This window comes from Alnus glutinosa, chromosome 5 (genome assembly GCF_958979055.1).
Source record: "Alnus glutinosa chromosome 5, dhAlnGlut1.1, whole genome shotgun sequence".
NCBI lineage: Eukaryota > Viridiplantae > Streptophyta > Magnoliopsida > Fagales > Betulaceae > Alnus > Alnus glutinosa.
Genome location: NC_084890.1, coordinates 14,529,092 through 14,549,907, shown reverse-complemented (window position 1 = coordinate 14,549,907; position 20,816 = coordinate 14,529,092). Strand labels below are relative to the sequence as shown.

The 20,816-nt window shown below is 37.9% G+C and overlaps 2 protein-coding genes across 2 annotated transcripts; one reads left to right on the top strand and one right to left on the bottom strand.

Moving 5' to 3' along the window:
* Positions 1-14,246: 14,246 nt before the first annotated feature.
* Positions 14,247-14,973, bottom strand: LOC133869010 (uncharacterized). Its single transcript, XM_062305993.1, has 3 exons — positions 14,947-14,973; positions 14,537-14,776; positions 14,247-14,477 (listed from the first exon to the last, which is right to left on the bottom strand). Exons 1-3 carry the CDS (start codon positions 14,971-14,973, stop codon positions 14,247-14,249), a joined length of 498 nt encoding a protein of 165 aa, XP_062161977.1.
* Positions 14,974-18,387: 3,414 nt separating this feature from the next.
* Positions 18,388-20,607, top strand: LOC133868721 (uncharacterized). Its single transcript, XM_062305702.1, has 2 exons — positions 18,388-19,541; positions 20,199-20,607. The coding sequence occupies exon 1, from the start codon at positions 18,538-18,540 to the stop codon at positions 19,501-19,503; it is 966 nt and encodes a 321-aa protein (XP_062161686.1). The 5' UTR covers positions 18,388-18,537; the 3' UTR covers positions 19,504-19,541; positions 20,199-20,607.
* The last annotated feature ends 209 nt before the right edge of the window (positions 20,608-20,816 follow it).

The window sequence follows — 20,816 nt, the reverse complement described above, 5'->3', positions numbered from 1 at the left end:
TGGTATAATTTCAACATATTCGAAACTACTCAAATCAACCAAAACATATATTTTAACATATCATCAATTCAGTAAGAAAATCACATATTATTTCATTTTTATAAATTACTTATAATGCAATACTTTTCTCAGTGAGTAGAATACTCACCTTAGGCTACCTGTACAATAATTTCCCAATGAACTCCTAGGTTCAACCCGCAATGTGCCACTAAAAATATAACACATTGTACTATTTAGTATTCTAGACAATAATTACTCTAAGTAGCACGTTGAATCGCTCAAGGGCTACATTATTAAATTACCCATAAAATTCTAAGGGTTCTAGACATTTACCCATAACTTCTAATCATTAACTCAACCACAATAATGTTAACCCATAAGTATTTCCTTAGGGTTAAACTCATAAAATAACACTTAAACAAAATACCCATAAGTTAGAGTTTGAGAGAAAACTTACAAAAAGTTCACCAAACCAATACTCAAGGTTTGGGTAGCCTCTAAGAAGCTCCAAATAGTCAAACACCTAAATAATATTGAGGATTAAACTCACATTTACAAGATTTCACCCAAAAATCTACAAAACATGAGTTTAGTGATTTATGAAAAATAATAGACTCCTAATTTATCGTGTGTGTGATCAAGTGTGGAACAAAATATTAAATGCAGAATTTAATGGAGACAAATATTTTGTTGACGAAGTAAAAACTCAATTAAGAGAAAAACCACTCCGGGGCAACCAAACCCAGGATATCCACTATTCAGAAGACAAAGCTAGTTTCAAAGCAGTAGCACTCACATACCCTTGATGCAATGGTCGTACCTTGAACTCTGACACGTAACCCAACGTGAATGCCTCCCAACCAGGTCTCTTACCTGAAAGGGTCTTCAATAGAATCTTTTAGCTTAGGGCTCCTCCCTAAGCTAGACTTCAAAGTTGATCAAATCAGACAGGAAGCACCCTAAGAGAGCTAGTACATATCATAATCTCTGCCTAAACACTCTCTTTTAGTACAAGAGAATTCACTACCGAATTCTGTAAATAATACAAGCCTAGAGACCTCTATTTAAAGGCTTTTGAAAACCTAATTCAACACTGATTTGGAGTTCTCTGGGCGACATCCGGACGGCAAGCTGTAACCATAACGTTCTTCACGCGTTGCCTTATTAAGGATCGCGTTTAGACGGTTGCAAGTTGTCTTCACCAAACGTGTCTGCTGCGTAGTTCAGAATCTTCTCAAACACTGAGTAGCGTCCGGACGGTTCATGCTATTTATGCTGAGCTGTTCAGAATCTTCTCGAACTGATGGGCGTCCAGACGCTTCACTTGGCCGTCCGGACGGTCAACTGAGGATTCGACTTTTGCTGAGTTGTAAACTGCACAGAATCTTCCAAGAGTTTGGAAATTGACTTCTTGATGCTTGTTACACTGATATTTTTCATATTAAGGCTTTTCCATAGTTGAGATTTAAACTCTGCATAATATGGAAAACTCTGGATAAAATACGGCATCCTTGTTTTAGCAGCACACTTACATGGTAGTGATTTTGTCAACAGAATGTAGCTAATAAAACTAACTATTTATCTCAAAAAGATTAGTCAAAATGTAGATCTTAACGCGTAGATCATGTTTCTGAAGTCTAATTTGACTGTGGACCCTTGGATCTTCGTAGATCAAGGTTTTTGTATGAAAAACCTTAAGAAAAATCGTGTTGTAGGAGAGGGATTCGGATAAAATGAGCCAAAAGGGCTCAGATCCGCATTTATCTCCAATGTCTTCCAGACAGGATAAGTGAGCGTCCGGACAAGCGCACAAGAACTCGTAAATGTTTGCTCGGGTGTCCAGACAAGGCTACGAACGGGAACTTTCAGACTTTGGTGTTCGTAAGAGCGTTCAAAACGAACAGTCCTCTTAGACTTTGGTGTTCGCTGGAGCATTCGGACAAGGCTACAAACACTGACTTTCTACCAAGGTCATCCAGACGGGCAAATTAAACGTTCGAACACCCACCCAGAAACTCTATTTCTAGGATTTTCTAAGTGTTTTCTACGTGTCTTCTTGCATTTTCTTGACACTTTACTCACTTTAATCAATTGTTTAGTCTAATTACCATTTTAAATATTTAATTAATATCTTGGACATTATAGTTCTACATTTTCATTTGTTATGCTTGTCGTTTGAATATAACATAATAATAATAGTATAGGTATTAGACAATAGGGGCGTTATAACGAGTATCATCTCATTAGATAGATTATTACACGTGTTAGTTTTAAATTGACTTCATTCTGTTGACAAAATCACTATCATGTAATGTTGCTGTCTTAACAGGGATACCATTTTATTTCAGAATCTTCAGATATTCAGAGTGTATTTCTCTAATATAGAAAGGGCCTTATTATGACAAGTTTCAATGTCACAAGCTTCAAGAAGGCAATTTTAGAGTTCTAAGAAGATTCTACGAAGTTTTCAACTCAGCAAAAGTCGAATCGCTTGTTCCCGTTTGGATGCCCTCCTGTGTCGAGAAGATTTTAACAGCTCAGCATGCATCCGTCAGGGCAACAGGTCTGGACGCTCTTTAGTGTTCGAGAAGAATCCAGTTTTCCTTTGCAGACACGGATCGGGAAAGACAGCTTGCAACCGACCAGACTCTAGGGCAACACCGTCCAGACACGAGCGTAATATGGAAACACATGAAGCGCGTTATGGAATGGCAGTTGCATAGTTCACCATCCGAACACTCTATGACTCCGTTCGGATACTACCTAGAGAAATCCGAATCAGTGGTGATTTAGGTCTTCTAAGCCTATAAATAGAGACCTCTAGGCATGTATTATTTACAGAATTCGATATTGAATTCTCTAGAGCTTAAAAAGGGTGTTTAGGTAGAAATTGTAAAGATTTGCTAGCTCTCTAAGTTCTGCCCGATGTGTGGTTCTTGTTCGTGTGAAGTCTAGCTTAGGGAGGAGCCCTAAGCTAAAGAAATTCATTGAAGACCCCCTCAGGTAGGAGACCTGGTTGGGAAACGTTCACGTTGGGTACTTGTCAGAGTGCAAGGTGCGATCGCTGCATCGGGGTATGTGCGTGTTACTGCTTTGTTACTAGCTCTGTCTTCTGAATAGTGGAACTCTTGGGTTTACTTGCCCCACATTGATTTTTCTCTTAATTGAGTTTTCACTTCGTTAACAAAATATCTGCCTCATTTAAATTTCACACTTTGATATTTTGTTACACATTGTTCACACACACACATTGTAAATTAGAAGTCTCTTTATTATTTTTCAATCGGTATCAGAGCTTGGTACACTCTGTTTAGATTAAATTCTTGAGTGTGATCTTTTAGACTTCTAATTATTTTTACCATGTCTCAAACTCTTAATTCTGTTCCTACCTTTGATGGCACAAATTATGACTATTAGAAAGCTCGTATGCGCTTCTTTTTAAAATCTATTAATGTTTGGAAGATTTTTGAATCTGGTTGGATTAAGCTAGAGGAAATAACTAACGAACTCACAGTTGCTCAAACCAGCGCGTGACTTTCCAATGATAAAGCCCTCCATGCTCTATGCCAAGCACTTTCACCATTTGAATTGGCCAGAATTTCAAACTGTGAATCCGCTCAAGAAGCATGGTAAATCTTAGAAACAACATATGAGGGCACCAAACTTGTTAAATCTGCCAAGCTCCAGATGTTGATTTCTAGATTTGAAGAAATTAAGATGCTAGAGGATGAGACATTCGGTGAGTTTTACATCAGGATTAACGACCTGAGGAACTCGATGGTGAGTCTCGGGAAGACGGTCTCTGATGTAAAACTCATCTGAGAGATTCTAAGGTCTTTGCCAGAACGTTTCAAGATGAAAGTTACAACTATTGAAGAAAGCAAGGACCTAGAATCGATGAAGATTGAAAAGTTAGTAGGATCTCTTCAAACTTATGAGTATTCCCTGCCTCCAGTCAAGAAGGCAAAAGCAATTGTCCTCAAGGCATTTAAAAAGAAGACTAGAGTCTCATTTGAGGAAGACTCTGATAATGAAGAAAATGCAGTGGCAATGCTGGCTAAGAACTTCGGGAGACTGATGAAGAATGATAAATTTAAGAAGAAGTTCATTGAAAGACTGAAGAAGGCCCCCAGAGAATCTGAGCCATAAGAAGCTGAAAAGAAAGATCTAAGAGGTCTCAGATGTTTTGAGTGCTCAGGCTTTGGGCATATTCGGGCTGACTGTGGGAATATCAAGCAGGCTAAAGGGAAGGCCTATAACACTACTCTCTATGATGAGTCAGAAGAAGAAGAAGAAACTCCTGGACAAGATCAGAAATTTCTAGCCTTTATGGCTCCACATGAAGACTAGGAGGATTCCCAATCCAACTAATCAGAGCGCAGCGATGAAGACGGGGAAGTACTCAAAGAGGCCTATAAAGTCCTCTATATAAAGTTTTTGAAGCTAACAGAGATTCGCCAACAACATGTGCATGAGCTAAACAGTCTGCAAACTGAAAAGAGCTCCTTACTGCTCAAGATTCAAGATCTAGAGGAGAAGTTGTTGGAGACACAACTACAGTTGAAGAGGGTCATTGGTGAGAAACTCACTCATATGCTATTAATTCAGAAGAGCCCAACTGACAAGACAGGACTCGGGTTTGTAGCTTCTACCTCTGATATCCCCTCTACTTCCAAGACTGTTTTTGTCATGCCCACAATCCCCGAGCCTTCACCTGCCTACATGGATAAGGGAAAGGCCGTCATTGGTAGAGATGTTCCTGTTGAGGCAAAGCCCACTTAGATGCCTCTTACTAAGAGAGAGCCTCCTAGATGCCACCATTGTGGCTTAAGTGGTCACATCCGACCCAAGTGTCGACTCCTCCATGCTCAGAAATTGAAAGTCAAGAAGGAGTCACCAAGGAAAGCTACACTTGGCATTAGACCTCCAAAGAAGCATCAGGCTCCTCAGCATCAGCGATAATAGCAGCGATTTGTTCCTGCCAATCAGAATGGCAAACTTAGGAAACAGAAGCCCAAAAGTGACCAATCTTATGAGGGGTTGCCTATGTTGATGCGAAGCTTGCTAAGATGGATGGACAACCAGATGAAGGCTTGTCAACAACCACCTTGGGTAAGGCAAGTATGGGTTAGAAAGGATGAGACCATTCACCCCTTGAGGGGGAGTGGACTCACCTAGTAGAAGTGTAGTCTCAACATGCCTAGGATTTTGGTTCTTAAATCCTAGTGCATTTCAAGTATGTTTGCATTGCATTGTTTATCATGTCACATCTTTCATGCCTTGCATTCTCGTTGAGGAACCATATATGTTTTATCCCCATGTTTTCTCTTGTTATCTTGAGAAACTTTTGTAGGTATTTATGGGGATGACAGAAAAAGCACGTCGAGCAGCTGCTTTTCTGTCTTGGTAATTCCAAACCTCTCTCCCTGAGGTTAGGTTTGCTCTTACCCTACATGCTAGGACTAGATATTATTTCTTTTCTCCATAAGCATGTTTTTGTTGTTTTTCTGTCTTATTTTTTTCAACATAAAAAATAAAAATAAAAAACAAAAAAATTGGGGGAAAAGATGTAGATTTATTTATTTATTTATTTTCTTTTGATAGCTTTTCAGATATTGTATATATTTTTGCCTGATATCTGAGTTCATTATGTAGTGGTTGAATATGCTTATATATGATTGAGAGTTTATAACTGATATCTGCTAAGTTTTCCTGTTTCATCTTAATGTTAGATAGTTGCTTTTCTCATGCGATGCAAAATTGTGTACTATCCAAAGCTCTCTTAAGGTACATTTTTTTACTCTCTGATTTTTAGCTTCTGAAAATTTTGATGAGAGAGATTTTTTTTGTTAAAATGGTCAAATTGACCAACTCGCTAGTTGAACCTAGAACTCATAAATTCTGCCATTCTCTCTAGGTGTAGCACCAAGTGATAAAAAAAAATTTAACTTTTAGTATTTATGGATAATTAAAAAGATCCACTGCTTTTTGTGCTATAAATTTGTTCTTAAACTTGTCCCTATAGAAACAGTTAGTAATCAAATCATTGCGAAAATAGACGGTCACTAAATGACTAAGTAAAAGAAAAGTGCTACATTTTAGGGGGAGTGTATCAGATGAGGGTGGTTAGGCCCTAGTAAAATAAGTTTTGACTTTTGACTGATCTAACAATGGTTTTCTCTCTTGTTAAGAAAATCCAGTTGCTTTAAATCATATCAGCAAACATCATACTTTATTGAGAAAACTTTTACACATACACGCATAGCATGAGTTAAGTCATCTATTTAAAATTTCTATCTGCAGGGAAATTTGTGCTTATTGAATACTTAACTCTCAATTATATCTTTGCATATTTTTGAATTGCTATTTGATTGTTTTATCAATTATTTATACATGTGTGTTATGAAGTTAACTTTAGGGAAAATTATTTTTTTTTTGCAAATTTTTCCTCTATTTTCAGCTTCCAGTGTGAAACGTTCAGACGGACCTGTTCTTGAGTCTGGACGCTTGCTGTTGATCTATGATTTGGCAATCTGTCGTTCAGACGAGTATGTAACCCATCCAGATGTTAGCCCTTTGCTTTCTTTACCTTTCGTAGAGCAGTGCATTTTTTTCTTCTTATTTTTGTCATGTATTGTGTTTCTCGCGGATTTCTCCCGAAATTTTGGCATTCTCTACACATCTCTTCTCATTCCATGATATTCTCTGTGTCTTCCTTTATTCTTTTAAGTTTTTGTGCTTTTAGAATATTGGAATATTTGTTGATTAGAATATTTTCTTGAGATATTGTGCATGAAAATCCTATTGTCTGTGTGTTGGGTTGATATTGATATATCTGGGTCATCTGGATTGTTATATTTGCTTATGTAATTTTGGCATCCAATCGACAGCCGTCATAATACCAGATTGTTTTTGGAAATAACAGGATCTAATCTTTCTTGGGGGTGGTATTTTTGAAAATATTTCTGTTTAAATCTTTTGAGGAATATGTCAGCCAGTAGCTCCTAGCACAACATCCGACAGATGGATCCTTTGAAAAACCGATTGTTGTTGAAGTCATATGTCTCGGGATTTAGATGAGCTTTTCCCCTCACTCTTGCAGAGCCTTCCGTTGCATCTTTCTTCAGTTCTGGATCAATTAGAAGTTCAATGGTAAATCTTCTCATTTATCTTGCAGACCAGTTGACTAGAGGATTTCAATATGCGAATAATCAGTTCTAGGCTTTGTAAACTCAAGCGACTTAAGGTTTTAAGTCTAGGGTACCTGGCTTCAAGAGCTAGAAGCCGAAGTAGGACAAATCCAACTTATTGTACGAATCTCTCTCAGTCACTTGCTTTCAGTGGATCAGCAGGATTTGGTACATGTAGGATTTTATTCCTTCCTCTATCAGTTGTTTTGCAAACTTCTGATTATTTGGGCTACTTGTAGACGCTGCTCTACTATCCCTATTATTTTTGGATTTTTAAACTTTTTGTTTGTGGTTTTTCAATACTCTGTTTATCCTTTGTCCTTTTGAGACAAAAAAGGAGAGTATTTATTTATTTTTTTTTACTAGGATTGTATTTTTAAACCGGTCAACTGGTTTTTGTCCCAGAATGGCCAAAGGGGGAGTTTGTTAATTTTAAATTGGCTTTATTCTATTGACAAAATCACTATCATGTAATGTTATTGTCTTAACAGGGATACCATTTTATTTCAGAGTCTTTATATATTCAGAGTTTATTTCTTTAATATGGAAATGGCCTTATTATGACAAGTTTCAGTGTCACACGCTTGAAGAAGGCAATTTCAGAGTTCTAGGAAGATTTTGCGAAGTTTCCAACTCAGCAAAAGTTAGATCCCTTGTTCCCATCCAGACGGTCCAGTGAAGCGTCCGAATGCCTTCCTGTGTCGTGATCCTGACATCTTAGCGTGCATTCGTCTGGACGTCAGGGAAACATGTCTGGACGCTGCCTTAATTATGGAAACAAGTGATGCGAGTATTATTATTTACAGAATTCGGTATTGAATTTTCTAGAGCTTAGAGATGGTGTTTAGGTAAAAATTGTAAAGATTTGCTAGCTCTCTAAGTGCTGCTCGGTGTGTGGTTCTTGTTATTGTGAAGTCTAGCTTAGGGAGAAGCCCTAAGCTAAAGGAATCATTTGAAGACTCCTTCAGGTAGGAGATCTGGTTGGAAAGCGTTCACTATGGGTTACATGTCAGAGTGCAAGGTACGATCTCTTCGTCGGGATATGTGAGTGTTACTGCTTTGTTACTAGTTTGTTTGCTGAATAGTGGAATTCCTGAGTTTGGCTGCCCCGGAGTGGTTTTTCTCTTAATTGTGTTTCCACTTTGTTAACAAAATATCTGTCTCATTTAAATTCTACACTTTGATAATTTGTTACACATTGTTCACACACACACACCATAAATTAGAAGTCTCTTTATTATTTTTCAACACGTGTTGATATAGTTGTAGCAAAGAAAGCATCTGCCGAAAACCTGCCAGACTCATTTAGTAAGACCTTGTCATAGAAGACTTTCAAGATGCACCAGAAGCAGCTTCTCTTAAATTTTCCTTAAATTTAAGGAACCAAGTTACTTTTGGTTCCTTATTCAAATAAATTCCTACTAACTTTCCTTATTCCTTTACCTATACCATTTAAATATTAGGCAAAAATACAATTTAGCCCTCCAAATTACCATCGATTCTCCGGATGGCATCCCAAACTACCAAAGCTTGGATTCCGGCCGCCCAAATTACCTGACGCTTGTATTTTGGCCCCATCCGTCAGCTTCGGCCGTCTAACTGGACGGAAACCGAGTCACGTGCGCGTCACGTGACTCATTTAACCAAAAAACCCGAGATTACCCCTCTCCCCACAGACTGAAATTCCGAACGTTGTAGCTCTGTTGTCTGGTCTTTTTTCCCAATATTTTCGCAATACAGGAGAGGAAAGGAGACGAGGTCGCACGAGTTAGGGCTCAGATACATCGCAGGTCCCAGATCGAACTTGCGGTAGCAGCTACTGATCGAACTCGACTTTCAGCGAATCCCGTCGTTCCAGCATCCGTTTTCTCCACTGCCGACAAAGCCAGACAAGCTCGGCTTACCAACATCCAGTTGCTCCTCCGCCGGCAAATCCAGCAACCGTATTGGCCCCAGATCCCCAGTAACCCCATCCGAAATCTCAGTAAGCCATTCAATCTTGATTTTGTTCTGTAGAAGTGGGTTTAACCGAATGAAATTTTAAGCAAACCATGTGCTACGCATAGTGGGTGCTTGATGAAATGCCTAAATGGTATATTGTGCAATGGGTGCTTGATGAAATGCCTAAATGGTATATTGTGCAATGTTTATTTTTTTTTTTTGCTTGAATTTATGTGCGTGAAGATTAAGAGGTAGTTAACCGAATGAAATTTAGAGCAAATCATGTGTTGTGCATATTGGGTGTTTGATGAAATGGCTAAATTATTTTGCAATGTTTTTTTTTTTTTTGCTTGAATTTATGAGCTTGAAGATTAAGGGGTAGTTAACCGAATGAAATTTAGAGCAAACCATGTGCTGTGCATAGTGGGTGTTTGATGAAATGCCCAAATGGTACATTTTGCAATAGAAGAAGAACTACCGAGTTGGTGTTTGATGAAATGCCTTAATAGGAAGTGTATTTAGGCTTTGTGGTATATTGGGGTTTTTTTTTTTTTTTTTGCTTGAATTTATAATTTTAATTGTATGGATCTGTTATTGTATTGGGTGGAAATTCGAAACTTAGGTTGCTCTAAGTTTGGGCCTTCCTATTTAGGTTGCTCTAACTTGACCTAGCTATGGAGTAATATGCTATTGTGCCAATATATTACATGGATAATCAGTTAGATTATGCAAGCCATTTGTTGGTATGTTATAGAATTCTATTATGAGTGATATAAGATTTGATTGTCATGTGCTTTCTAATGTAGGCACGCGTAAATGTCTACAACGAGTGACTTATCAAGTGGTCCGCCATTATGTAAATGTGGAGTACCTGCACGAGTGAGGTACTCTTCGACCTCGTCTAATCCCAGTAGGAAGTGGTACGGATGTATTAACTATAAGGTAATTTCTTCATGAAAGTAGCTTTGTGTTATATTTCATTGTTAGTAGTTTATGACATTTTTTTATTTTTTAATGCAGAAAGCCGGCGATTGTGATTATTTTGATTGGGCTGATAATAAAATGACCGCATACGAGGAGGGATTAATGAAATATTTGAGAGGAATGGAGGAGAGAAGGCTTGCTGAGAAGAACAAAGTCGATGAATTGATTGATCAAAAATGCAAGGAACATGCCGATAAACTACGCCGGGAGTTAGGGTTGGGCCAGAATAATGGCCAAAATAACGGGAAGATGTTTAGGGCTGCGTTGTTAGTTGGCATTTTGGTGTTAGGCTTTTATTTTATTAATTATAGCAGACGTAGAAGTACTAAGTTGATGTTAAAATGACAGTTGTGAAAAATGTTCAATTGTATGTTTTCATTTTGGATGTTATACATGTATAAAATTATCATTTTGGATGCCTCTTTGTTTTGAATGTTAGGTATGTTTCTTTGTCATGGTGTTATTAATGAGATTGAGCATTGGCTATATGTATTGACAAGAACATGAGTTGGGTATTTAATTTAGTGAAAAGTGCTCAATTCGTACAAATGTGTAATGTGTACACAACACCTGCTCAATGAAAAGTGCTCAATATCTATCTTTAATCCATTACAACCCAGCATAACAATCACCCAAGTCATAAAAACAACACCTGCTTGTCATCGAATTACTTACATCCAAATATTTAGGCATCATCCAAATCATCCTTGGAATTCCATAATAACACATGCTTGTCCAAACATATCCATCACCTAAATCATCAAAACAACACCTACTTTTCATCAAATTAGGTTCAAATACATCCATCATCTAAGTCATCAACACAATTACATAGTTACAAATGTTTGTCTAATTAATTACATCCAAACATATCCTTCACTTTAGTCATCAAAACAACACTTGCTTGTCATCAAAACATTTCCACAATAACACATCCAAACACATCCATAAATTGTTTATCACTAACACAACACAACCACCCTAATATTTTTGCCATTCCGGCTTCTTCCTCTTTCTCTGATTAGCCTCAAGTACGTCAATTGCCTTCTCCACTGTTGGAACAATCTTTCGACCTCTAGTAATAGGCTTTGATGAAGACCCTATTGGCTGAGAAAATTCTCCTAGCTGAGAAGACCCTGTTGGCTGAGTATACCCTCCTAGCTGAGAGTTCCCTGATGGTGTAGGGGGTCCATACAATCTAACAGTGTTGACAGTACCTTGAAACTGTAAATTTAAATTAAATCAGTGATGCGAGTTAAAAATTTAAATAAAATTCAAAACTTAGAGAACGAGTGTTTTGATTGCTCACAATAGTTGTTGGCTATGACTGTGATGGTGTAGGGGGTCCATATAATCTAACTGTGTTGACATTACCATGAGACTGCAAAATGTTGTTAATTAGGTTATACCAAAACTTACATAAAACAACAGATATAAAATAATGGTGGATTGAGGGCTTACAAAAGCATTTGTCTGAGGCTGAGGCTTTGATTGAGAATGCGGCTGTACTGACGAGGGTCCATACATCCTTACTGCGTTCATAGTCCCTTGAGACTGTAGAGACACAGTAATTAGTGTTGAACATACTACAATATAAAAGTTTAAAGTTCTATTATAAAAGAATGCTCACAATAACATTGGCATGGGTCCGAGGCTGTGACTGTGAATGCGGTCCATACCCCCGGACTGTGTTGACGGTACTTGGACACTGTCAAGACAATAAGTTAACAATAAGTTTGGGTGGGGTTAACAATAAATAAACATGTAAAATATGGGTGTTTCCAGTACTCACTCAAATCATTGGTATGAGGCGAAGGCTGAGTCTGATGCTGGGCCAAAGGCTGAGACTGACACTGAGACTGAGGTAGAGTATGTGGCTGTGGCTGTGACTGACCTCTACCTCTACCCCTACCGCTGGTACCCCTACCCCTTCCCTTACCCCTTCCTCTTGACGATGCAACAATGGTTTGTGAGGTGTGATTGGCAATTGAGGGCTGCAAAATGGATGTTTACCTTATAAGGGTTAGTGGCAAATGTAATGTAAATGATAGAAAAGTTATGACATGAGAAAGTTACCGGTTCAGAATCAACTGTAGATTGGGGATTCGATTCAGTGTGAACTGTAGAATGGGGATTCGGTTCAGTAGATTGCACCTACCACATTAAAAAAACAAATGTCAACATAATGATTAAGCATCACATTGAATACCAAGAAATAAACCCTAAAACTGTCAAAGCAATTTACCTCACTCTTACGAGGTCCTCTATAATTAACTGCTTCTATTCTTATGCGGGGACATGTTCTTAGGTTGTGTCCAGTACCCCTACATCTGGAACATCTCATTGTAACCCCACCCTTCCTTATCCTGTATTGATTTTTGGGCTCCTCTAGTCCTCACTACTCTCGGCCTTCCAGGTTGTATTCTAACCACTGGTGGGTCTACATGCACGCCATTTGTCTTAGTCCACTGTTCTTCACTAGGCATAGGATACACGACATGTTCATATGCCTTTTTAAGCATATCCACAGTATACCAATCGGAAACATAGTCAACAGGTTCTGCACTATCTTTCCATATTGCATGCGCACATGGGATTCCCGTCATGTCCCATTGTCTACACCCACATGTTCTTCTAACCAAGTTAACCACATGTTGTTTCTGCTTGTCTGTCACTTCAAAAAACCCATCCCCAGCATACACGCCATTGCAATGACCATCATCTCGTAAGAGTTCATCTAACCGTTCCAAAATTTTTGGACAAATCCTGCCATCCATTTTTATGATGCCTTCTCGCTTCTTTTGGTATCTCTTCATCAATTTTTTTTCTCAACATTTCCATTAACGATATTATTGGCAGATCACGTTGTTTCAAAATCCAAGCATTGAAACATTCAGAGAGGTTGTTCACAATTAAATTGCACTTAGGGAAGGTACTGAACCAAGCCCTTGACCACGTACTTGGGTCAATCTTGGACAGGTAATCATACGCATCCGGGATTATCCCCTTTAGTTCCTCCATTTCTATAGACCGCTCAGCCTCTGTGTAAGCGGCAGCCGCGCTCCAGAGCTTCTCCTTCAATGCCAAACCTCTGTGACTTACATCTCTGTAGTTTGCATACAAATGTCTACAACAAATCCGATGCTCAGCACCAGGAGACACCACTTCCAAACTCGGGACCAGACCCTGCGCAAAGTAAAATTAAAATGTCAGACATAACATTGATTGTATCATAAAAAAAAATTGATTGATTGATTAAAGGAATATGTAATTGGTACTTTACCTTCTGACGATCAGAAATAAATGTCCATCCCTCTGCGGGGGGGGCGCCAAGATCCGATAGCAAAGCCTCTAAAAACCAAGTCCAACTGTCTTTGACTTCTGCTTCTACCACTGCAAAAGCCACTGGATACATTTGATTATTTGCATCCCTTGAAATGGCAGCCAAAAGTTGGCCCTTATGCGGACCTTTCAAGAAGCACCCATCCAACCCAATGATGGGCCTACAACCAGCAAGAAAACCGCTTTTCATGGCGGCTAAGGAGAAGTACAACCTTTGAAATTTTGCGGGCTTATCGGGTAATGGCCTCTTTATTTTCATCATTACACAACTTCCAATATTTGTTCTCCTGATTGTCTCACAAAAGTCCCACAACTTCTTGTACTGGTCGTTCACTTTACCACGTATCTTGTCTTTTGCAAGTCTTCGAGCCCGATACAACCTATGCTCCTTCACATCTACACCCCATCTTTCTTTCACTGTCTCTACCATTGCCTTTACAAGCATGTTGGGTTGTGCTCTAAACTTCTCAATCAACTTATCTGCAATCCACGACGATTTCAAAATAGAATTCTTGTGTTTCCTTCTACAATTGTGTACGGACTGAACTGATCGAACTTCAAAGGATTCCTCATCCTTGCACTTGCGCCCATAAATCCTATATTTGCAACGCGTATCCCTGCATACCACTATACATTTCGCAAGGTAATTCCTCTTAAACTTTACATCCTTCCCCATGTTTACATTAGTCTCTCTAACTGCATTTCTGAAAACCTGGATTTACGGAAATTTTTGACCCACCACAAACTCTGTGTTACCCATGTCAGCCATTTGGAACTCAGAAGGCTCTGTCACATGTCACTTCTGGGAGGAGATGTAAGAATGTCACTGTGTGGCATGTCTGAGTTTGCATCTTCATCATAATCAGATCCACTGTTAGAATGGTTGACTCTTAACCTACCTTCGTCTTCATCACCTTCCTCTTCACCCTCATCACTTTCATCGCTCTCTTCACCTTCCACACCACCATCACTTTCCTCCCTACCCTCCCCATCGATGTCTCCAACCTCTCTAATGCCCCCCTCCCCATAGATGGCCCAAGAACATCATCATTATCCACAAACATATTCGGTTCATTTACCTCTTCCCAATATGGATCGTCACGCTCGATCCTAGAATACCCCCTCTCATCATCATCATTGTCATTATCATTATCATTATCATTATTATCTTCATCATTACCCTCATCAATGTCAAGAATGGACTCACTAAATGAGTTGATGTACAACTCAACAATTGGTAGACCCAAGTAGGCTTGAACCATTTCATTTACATCAAAGTTCGATGTGATTAATTTCAACCCATTTCGAAGAGTACACCCCTGCAGTAAGTAATAAATCAAGTCCCCGGATTGTACCCATAGCTTTTAGCAATATCTTCTACAATTGAAAACGACACCCTATCATGTTGAATGGCATCCGTGTACACATCAACATCTCCCCCAACATATGAATTCATGAATCTCCTATTTATATGACCTCCATAATGTACCTCAAATACGAACTCTCGTGTAGCCATCTTCGCAACAAAACATAATAAATAAAGAAACAAGCAAATTGAATATCAAGTGAAAAGATGTGCACATGTGAGTGACACCCATTGAGTTATTATGATTATTAAACACCCATTGAGTTATTATGATTATCAAACTATTCTAAATCAAACACATTGAGTTATTATTATTTTAGTTATTATGATTTTTTTTCCTAAGTCTTTTTTCCTCTTTTCTGTTTTTTCCCATGTGTTCACTGTTTTGGTAAAAAAATTCAAATCAGGTATCCTAGACATGCTCACAGTGTTTGTAATGTGTGTTTGTACAAACATGCTCCATTTTCAATCACAAGCCCATAACAATTGACCCATTACTTTTGCATTTACAAAACTCAATTTTCAATCAAGGGGACAGGAAAGTGTGGACAAGGGGACAGTGGATAATACAATTGACCCACGGCTGTCTCTTAGGGGACCACTAAACCCTAAAAACCATTTTCTTAATTCAAATGGGACCAACTAAAAAATGGGACCAGCTAAACAAACAAATCATATGCTAAAAGGGTCGGCTCCCAATATACAAACAAGAATCATAAAGTGTGGTAGGTCCAACAAGTCAAAATTTCGAATAAAGATTGCAATAAACAAACAAAATGCCCATCATTTTCTATGAAGTATAAATAAGGTGTCGGGTGTCGGCATTTAGGTAGTGGGTACTTACATACAATATTCTTGGGGAAGAGATTCTGTGCATGAAACACCCGTCCACAGTCACCCTTCGAGAATCGCCCGAGTCCCTTCGAGAATCGCTCGTCTCCTCCCTTCTGACAGTATCGACCAACGTAGGTGAGGCGTGAGCAAGGTGAACGGTGTGAGCTAATGAAGTAAACCCTAGGATCTGAAATCTGAATCTCTTATTTTTACTGAATGGCATAATCGTAATTTATGTATAATAAACCATATTTTTATTTTGGATTTTCTTAGTTAAAGGACAGAAGGCCATTTTCGAAATTTCAGTCTGTGGGGAGAGGGGTAATCTCGGGTTTTTTGGTTAAATGAGTCACGTGACGCGCACGTGACTCGGTTTCCGTCCAGTTTGACTGCCGAAGCTGACGGATGGGGCCAAAATACAAGCGTCAGGTAATTTGGGGGGCCGGAATCCAAGCTTTAGTAGTTTGGGGTGCCATCCGGAGAATCGATGGTAGTTTGGGGGGCTAAATTGTATTTTCCCTAAATACTATTTCAAATAAATGATAGGGAAAAGAGCGAAGAAAGAGCAAGTCATTTTAATATTCTTTCAAATAATTGATTGGGGAAAGAAAGAGGAAAGAGAAAACATTTTTTTTAAAAAAATAAAAATAAAATAATGGTAAAGGAAGCAAAAGTGCTACCCTAAATCTAGGGTAGCACTTTTGCTTCCCTTAAGCTTTCCTTTGTTTAGAGAACACCAACGGAGTTTAAGAGTTTTCTCTACATTTATTAAGAAAGATAATGAGATTTGTGGAGTCTATTGCTAGTGCTCTAAGTCTTGGTTATGAGGAATGGTTGTGAGATGCATACTAAATTGAGTTTAAGGACAAGAGGGAGATTGTTTTGAATAATGCCCTAAAGCCCAATTTTGTTTGCAATTTGGATGATTATTTTCTAAGAATGACAAGAACATCAGGCATTATTTATTCATGTGATGAATGTAGTCCATAAGTCATTTTGTATGTGGGTTATGTGTGTTAATGAGATTAATTCATAGAAAATTTAAATCACAATTCATTGTGACTTATAAACTCTAGTTTGTAGCCGGTGATGAAATTAAACATTTCATCTGATTATACTAATACATCAGTTATGATGATTTATCATGATCATGAAAGTAGAGACTTATAATTTATATGTTGGTATATTTGGAATAAACTGAACTGGACTACAATGAGTTGTTATTATCAACAGAATAAGTCGAACTCACGACTGCTGAGAGGAATATGAATTCAAATGTGAAGTATATGTCACTTTGATATATTAAAAAAATGAGATCTTGCATAGATAAACCTCAATACGTTTGATCGCATGAAGTGTAGGGTGAACACTATTCCACGATATGGAAACCATGATCTATTTAATAAGAACTAAATAAATATGATATATCTCATTGACATAGATTTAATGAGAATTAATTATTCTAAAGTATCATGCATGACCATTTTAGTAAGAAATTACTAAAATAATTTAATTCTAAAAATATAAGAATAATCATGAAATTAAATTAAGATTCAAAAAAAAAAAAAACAGTTGTGAAAATAAAGTGATAATAATGACTTTATTTCACTATAGATATTTGATACTAATGGCTGCTCGTAGATGTATTTACATTCTTTATTTTTCATATTTTTACCCAAAACAAGTTTAAAAATCATATTCCTCATCCCTACACATGCTATCAATCCAAAAGACCAAACGAACGTGCGCCAGCAAGAACGCAAATTAGGAGCTCAATGCCATCTCACATGCCCAAAACAGCCCCAATCTTGACTTGCAAAAAGGATAAAGTATTTTTTAAATTTAATTGAAAAAATTATTTAAATTTAATCTATTAAATTAACATTATTCTTAACAAGGAAATGTTATTTTGACTTCCAAATTCACACTTTCAAGTGTACACTTCTTGACGTGGCAGTGAAAATTACCATTAAAAAAAATAAAAAATTAAATTGTAATTTTCACTACCACATTAGAGAGTATAGACTTTCTTTTTTTTTTTTTTAAAAAAAAAAAAAAATAGAGAGTATAGACTTGAGAGTGCATGTAGTATTTCTCTTCTTGGAATGTATTTAACATAATTTAATGGTGAAAAACAAAATTTATCAACTTTGTTAAAAATTTAGAGAAAAACAAAATTTAAAGAGTTCATTGTGAGTGTTCTTCGCCAATATTATATTTAATATTGGGCAGAATTCTTCTTTAACTGTAAAGAGCTAAAAAAATGTTAACTCTTTTTTAATATTATTTTTTCCTCATACACCGCTAGGTTTTGAATTAAAGTTGTAGTTGAGCAGAAAAATTAAATTCTCATTCTTCACTAGTAAAACATAATATTTAGTTAATATATATATATATATATATATATAAAGAGTTTCATATTTAGTGGATTCAAAAGTTGTTAGCTTAATAATTTTTTAAAATTAATTTTTAAAAAAAATAAAAAAATAAAGAGCTCATCGACAGTGCGGGTAGAATTTGTGATATTTGAAAATGGATGTAAGGATCAAATTGTCTAAAAAATTGTTTTAAAATTAATATTTATTGATGTGATTTTTATACAATTATAACAACAGAGTGTGTAATAATTTTGACCTTGGAAAATGGATGGGAAAATCGTTGTCAGTAGTTTTCTCCATGTAAAAAAGGTGCTCCAAATGTCTCAAATGCACATCATCATCATCATCATCCTTTCTCCTCATATCCCCTCTCTCTCTCAAGTCTGAACTTTCTACAAACATTTCCTCTCTCTCTCTCTCTCTCTCTCTCTCTCTCTCTCTCTTCCTTAAACCATATTTTTTCGGTCGATTCTCAGATCTATATCCTGAGATTCACCAGCCCATGGATCTAGCCCCAGAAGAGCTCCAATTCCTGAGGATCCCAGACCTCCTGAGTGAGGCAATCTCCATCCCAAAACAGTCCCCGAGGACCTTCTACCTCATCACCCTGACCCTCATCTTCCCTCTCTCCTTCGCCATCCTAGCCCACTCCCTCTTCACCCACCCTCTCTTGGCCCAGCTCCAGACCTACCCACAAGCTGACTCGACCCAGACCCGCCACGAATGGACCCTCCTCCTCCTCTTCCAGTTCTTCTACCTCATCTTCCTCTTCGCCTTCTCCCTTCTCTCCACCGCCGCCGCCGTCTTCACCGTTGCCTCCCTCTACACCTCCAAGCCCGTCTCCTACTCCTCCACCATGTCCGCCATTCCCAAGGTCTTCAAGCGCTTGTTCGTAACGTATTTGTGGGTCTCTCTCTTGATGATGATCTACAACTTCGTCTTCATTGCTTTCTTGGTGTTATTGATCATAGCCATTGACACCCAGAACGCCTTTTTGCTGTTCGTGTCCGTGGTGGTCATCTTCTTGCTCTTTCTTGTTGTTCATGTCTATATAACCGCGATGTGGCACTTGGCCAGCGTGGTGTCGGTGCTGGAACCGGTATACGGTTTCGCCGCCATGAAAAAGAGCTACGAGTTGCTCAAGGGAAAGATCCGTTACGCGGGGGTGCTTGTTTTCATATATTTGGCGATTTGTGTGATCATTGGGGGCGTGTTTAGCTCGGTGGTGGTGCACGGAGGGGGCAAGTATGGGGTTTTTGTGAGGATTGTGGTGGGTGGGTTCTTGGTTGGGGTGTTGGTGATCGTTAATTTGGTGGGGTTGTTGGTGCAGAGCGTGTTTTACTATGTTTGCAAGAGCTATCATCATCAGGGGATTGATAAGACCGCGTTGCATGATCATCTTGGCGGATATCTTGGGGAGTACGTGCCACTGAAGAGCAGCATTCAGATGGAGAATTTGGAAATCTGAGATGGGAGAGCTAAGCTGACATAGATGAGAATTTATGTGTAAGTTTATGAGATAGATGAAATTATGTGTAATTTTTTCTCTTTCTGTTCTTGTATGGAATGTGTAAAAATAAAAAATATTAAAAAAAAAAAAAAAAAACCTTTCGAGATGGGCATGTGCAAATTTACATTTAGTTAGTACCTTTATTTTTTTATTCCAACAATTATTTGAGCAAGTCCTAGCTTTTATTTGTTGTGGATTGCTCGGATTTTTACTGTGTTGTGATGGATCTTGGAAATATGTTCTGATATGATGGATCTTGGAAATATGTTCTGATGTATTTTGTACATGAGTAGCACTTATGCATCTGTTGTCATAGGCAGGAAAACTCAAATTAGATGCTTATGTTCTGTTGTATATGTTATTTAAATAAAGTTTGCTCTGTGATGAAGAGAGAAGGATTTGTTTATTGCATTACTATGACGGGCTCTGGCATTGCTCAAAACAAAGTGGATGGTTATAACTGTGGTTTAGTCCTTTTTTGTCTGTTCCTCTTGTTCTAAAATTGTTTTTGATGTTTATTACTTCTTCTGCTGTTCTTTACATGGAGTTAACTTTATTGTGGTTGTCTTGTTATGTTGCCTTCTTGGATCTGTTGCATGTTAAAAGTTTCTATAAGCAGAAGCTGGTTTTCTAATAGGTTTTATTCTTATCAGATAATACATTGATAGCTGGGATCTTTCAAATTCTGTTTATCACATTCCTCTTTGTCTACCAAGAAAAGGAGGGGGGGAGGGGGGTGGCTGTGGATGTGTTCAGATTCCCTGCTGATTGTTGCAGGAAATGCCCTTTTTTTATGGTGATATGTTGACTTAGCTGATTCTTACCTAGTTATATGCAGTCGGATGCATTTTCAGCCTCTGTGTTTACTTTTTTGTAGTTGGCATCTCATCAAAGGATGATCCTTGCGACTGTTTTTAATTTTTTTTCTTCTTTTTTTTTTTTTTTTTTTTTTTTTTTTCTACTGTTTAGGTATACCAATGGAAGTAAACGATCTGATGATTTTATTGATACAGTTAGCCGCAGGTGTATATTATGTTAATTTTGTGTTGTGCTTGTGGAATATATTTATGCTTTTCATTTGGGTCAGTTAACCTGGATATGGAGAAAGTCAATTTTGAAAACCATTAAGAGTCCGATCATTTACGGAGTGATAATATCCTAGACTGAGTTGGATCCAGGGCAAAACGTTATTGTGCCAAACAACCACTTGTTGGGTTCTTTGTTTGCTTGGGCTGTTTTGTGGGTCTTGGGTTTTTTTAGCTCTTGGTTCT

Excerpts from the sequence above, each read along its gene's own strand:
- LOC133869010 (XM_062305993.1), bottom strand. The coding sequence starts at position 14,973 with ATGGCTACACGAGAGTTCGTATTTGAG. Across the intron at positions 14,777-14,946 it reads CACGAGAGTTCGTATTTGAG|GGGTGTACTCTTCGAAATGG; the intron begins GTACATTATGGA and ends TACTTACTGCAG. Across the intron at positions 14,478-14,536 it reads ACGATCCATATTGGGAAGAG|GGGGGCATTAGAGAGGTTGG; the intron begins GTAAATGAACCG and ends ATCTATGGGGAG.
- LOC133868721 (XM_062305702.1), top strand. The coding sequence starts at position 18,538 with ATGGATCTAGCCCCAGAAGAGCTCCAATTCCTGAGGATCCCAGACCTC.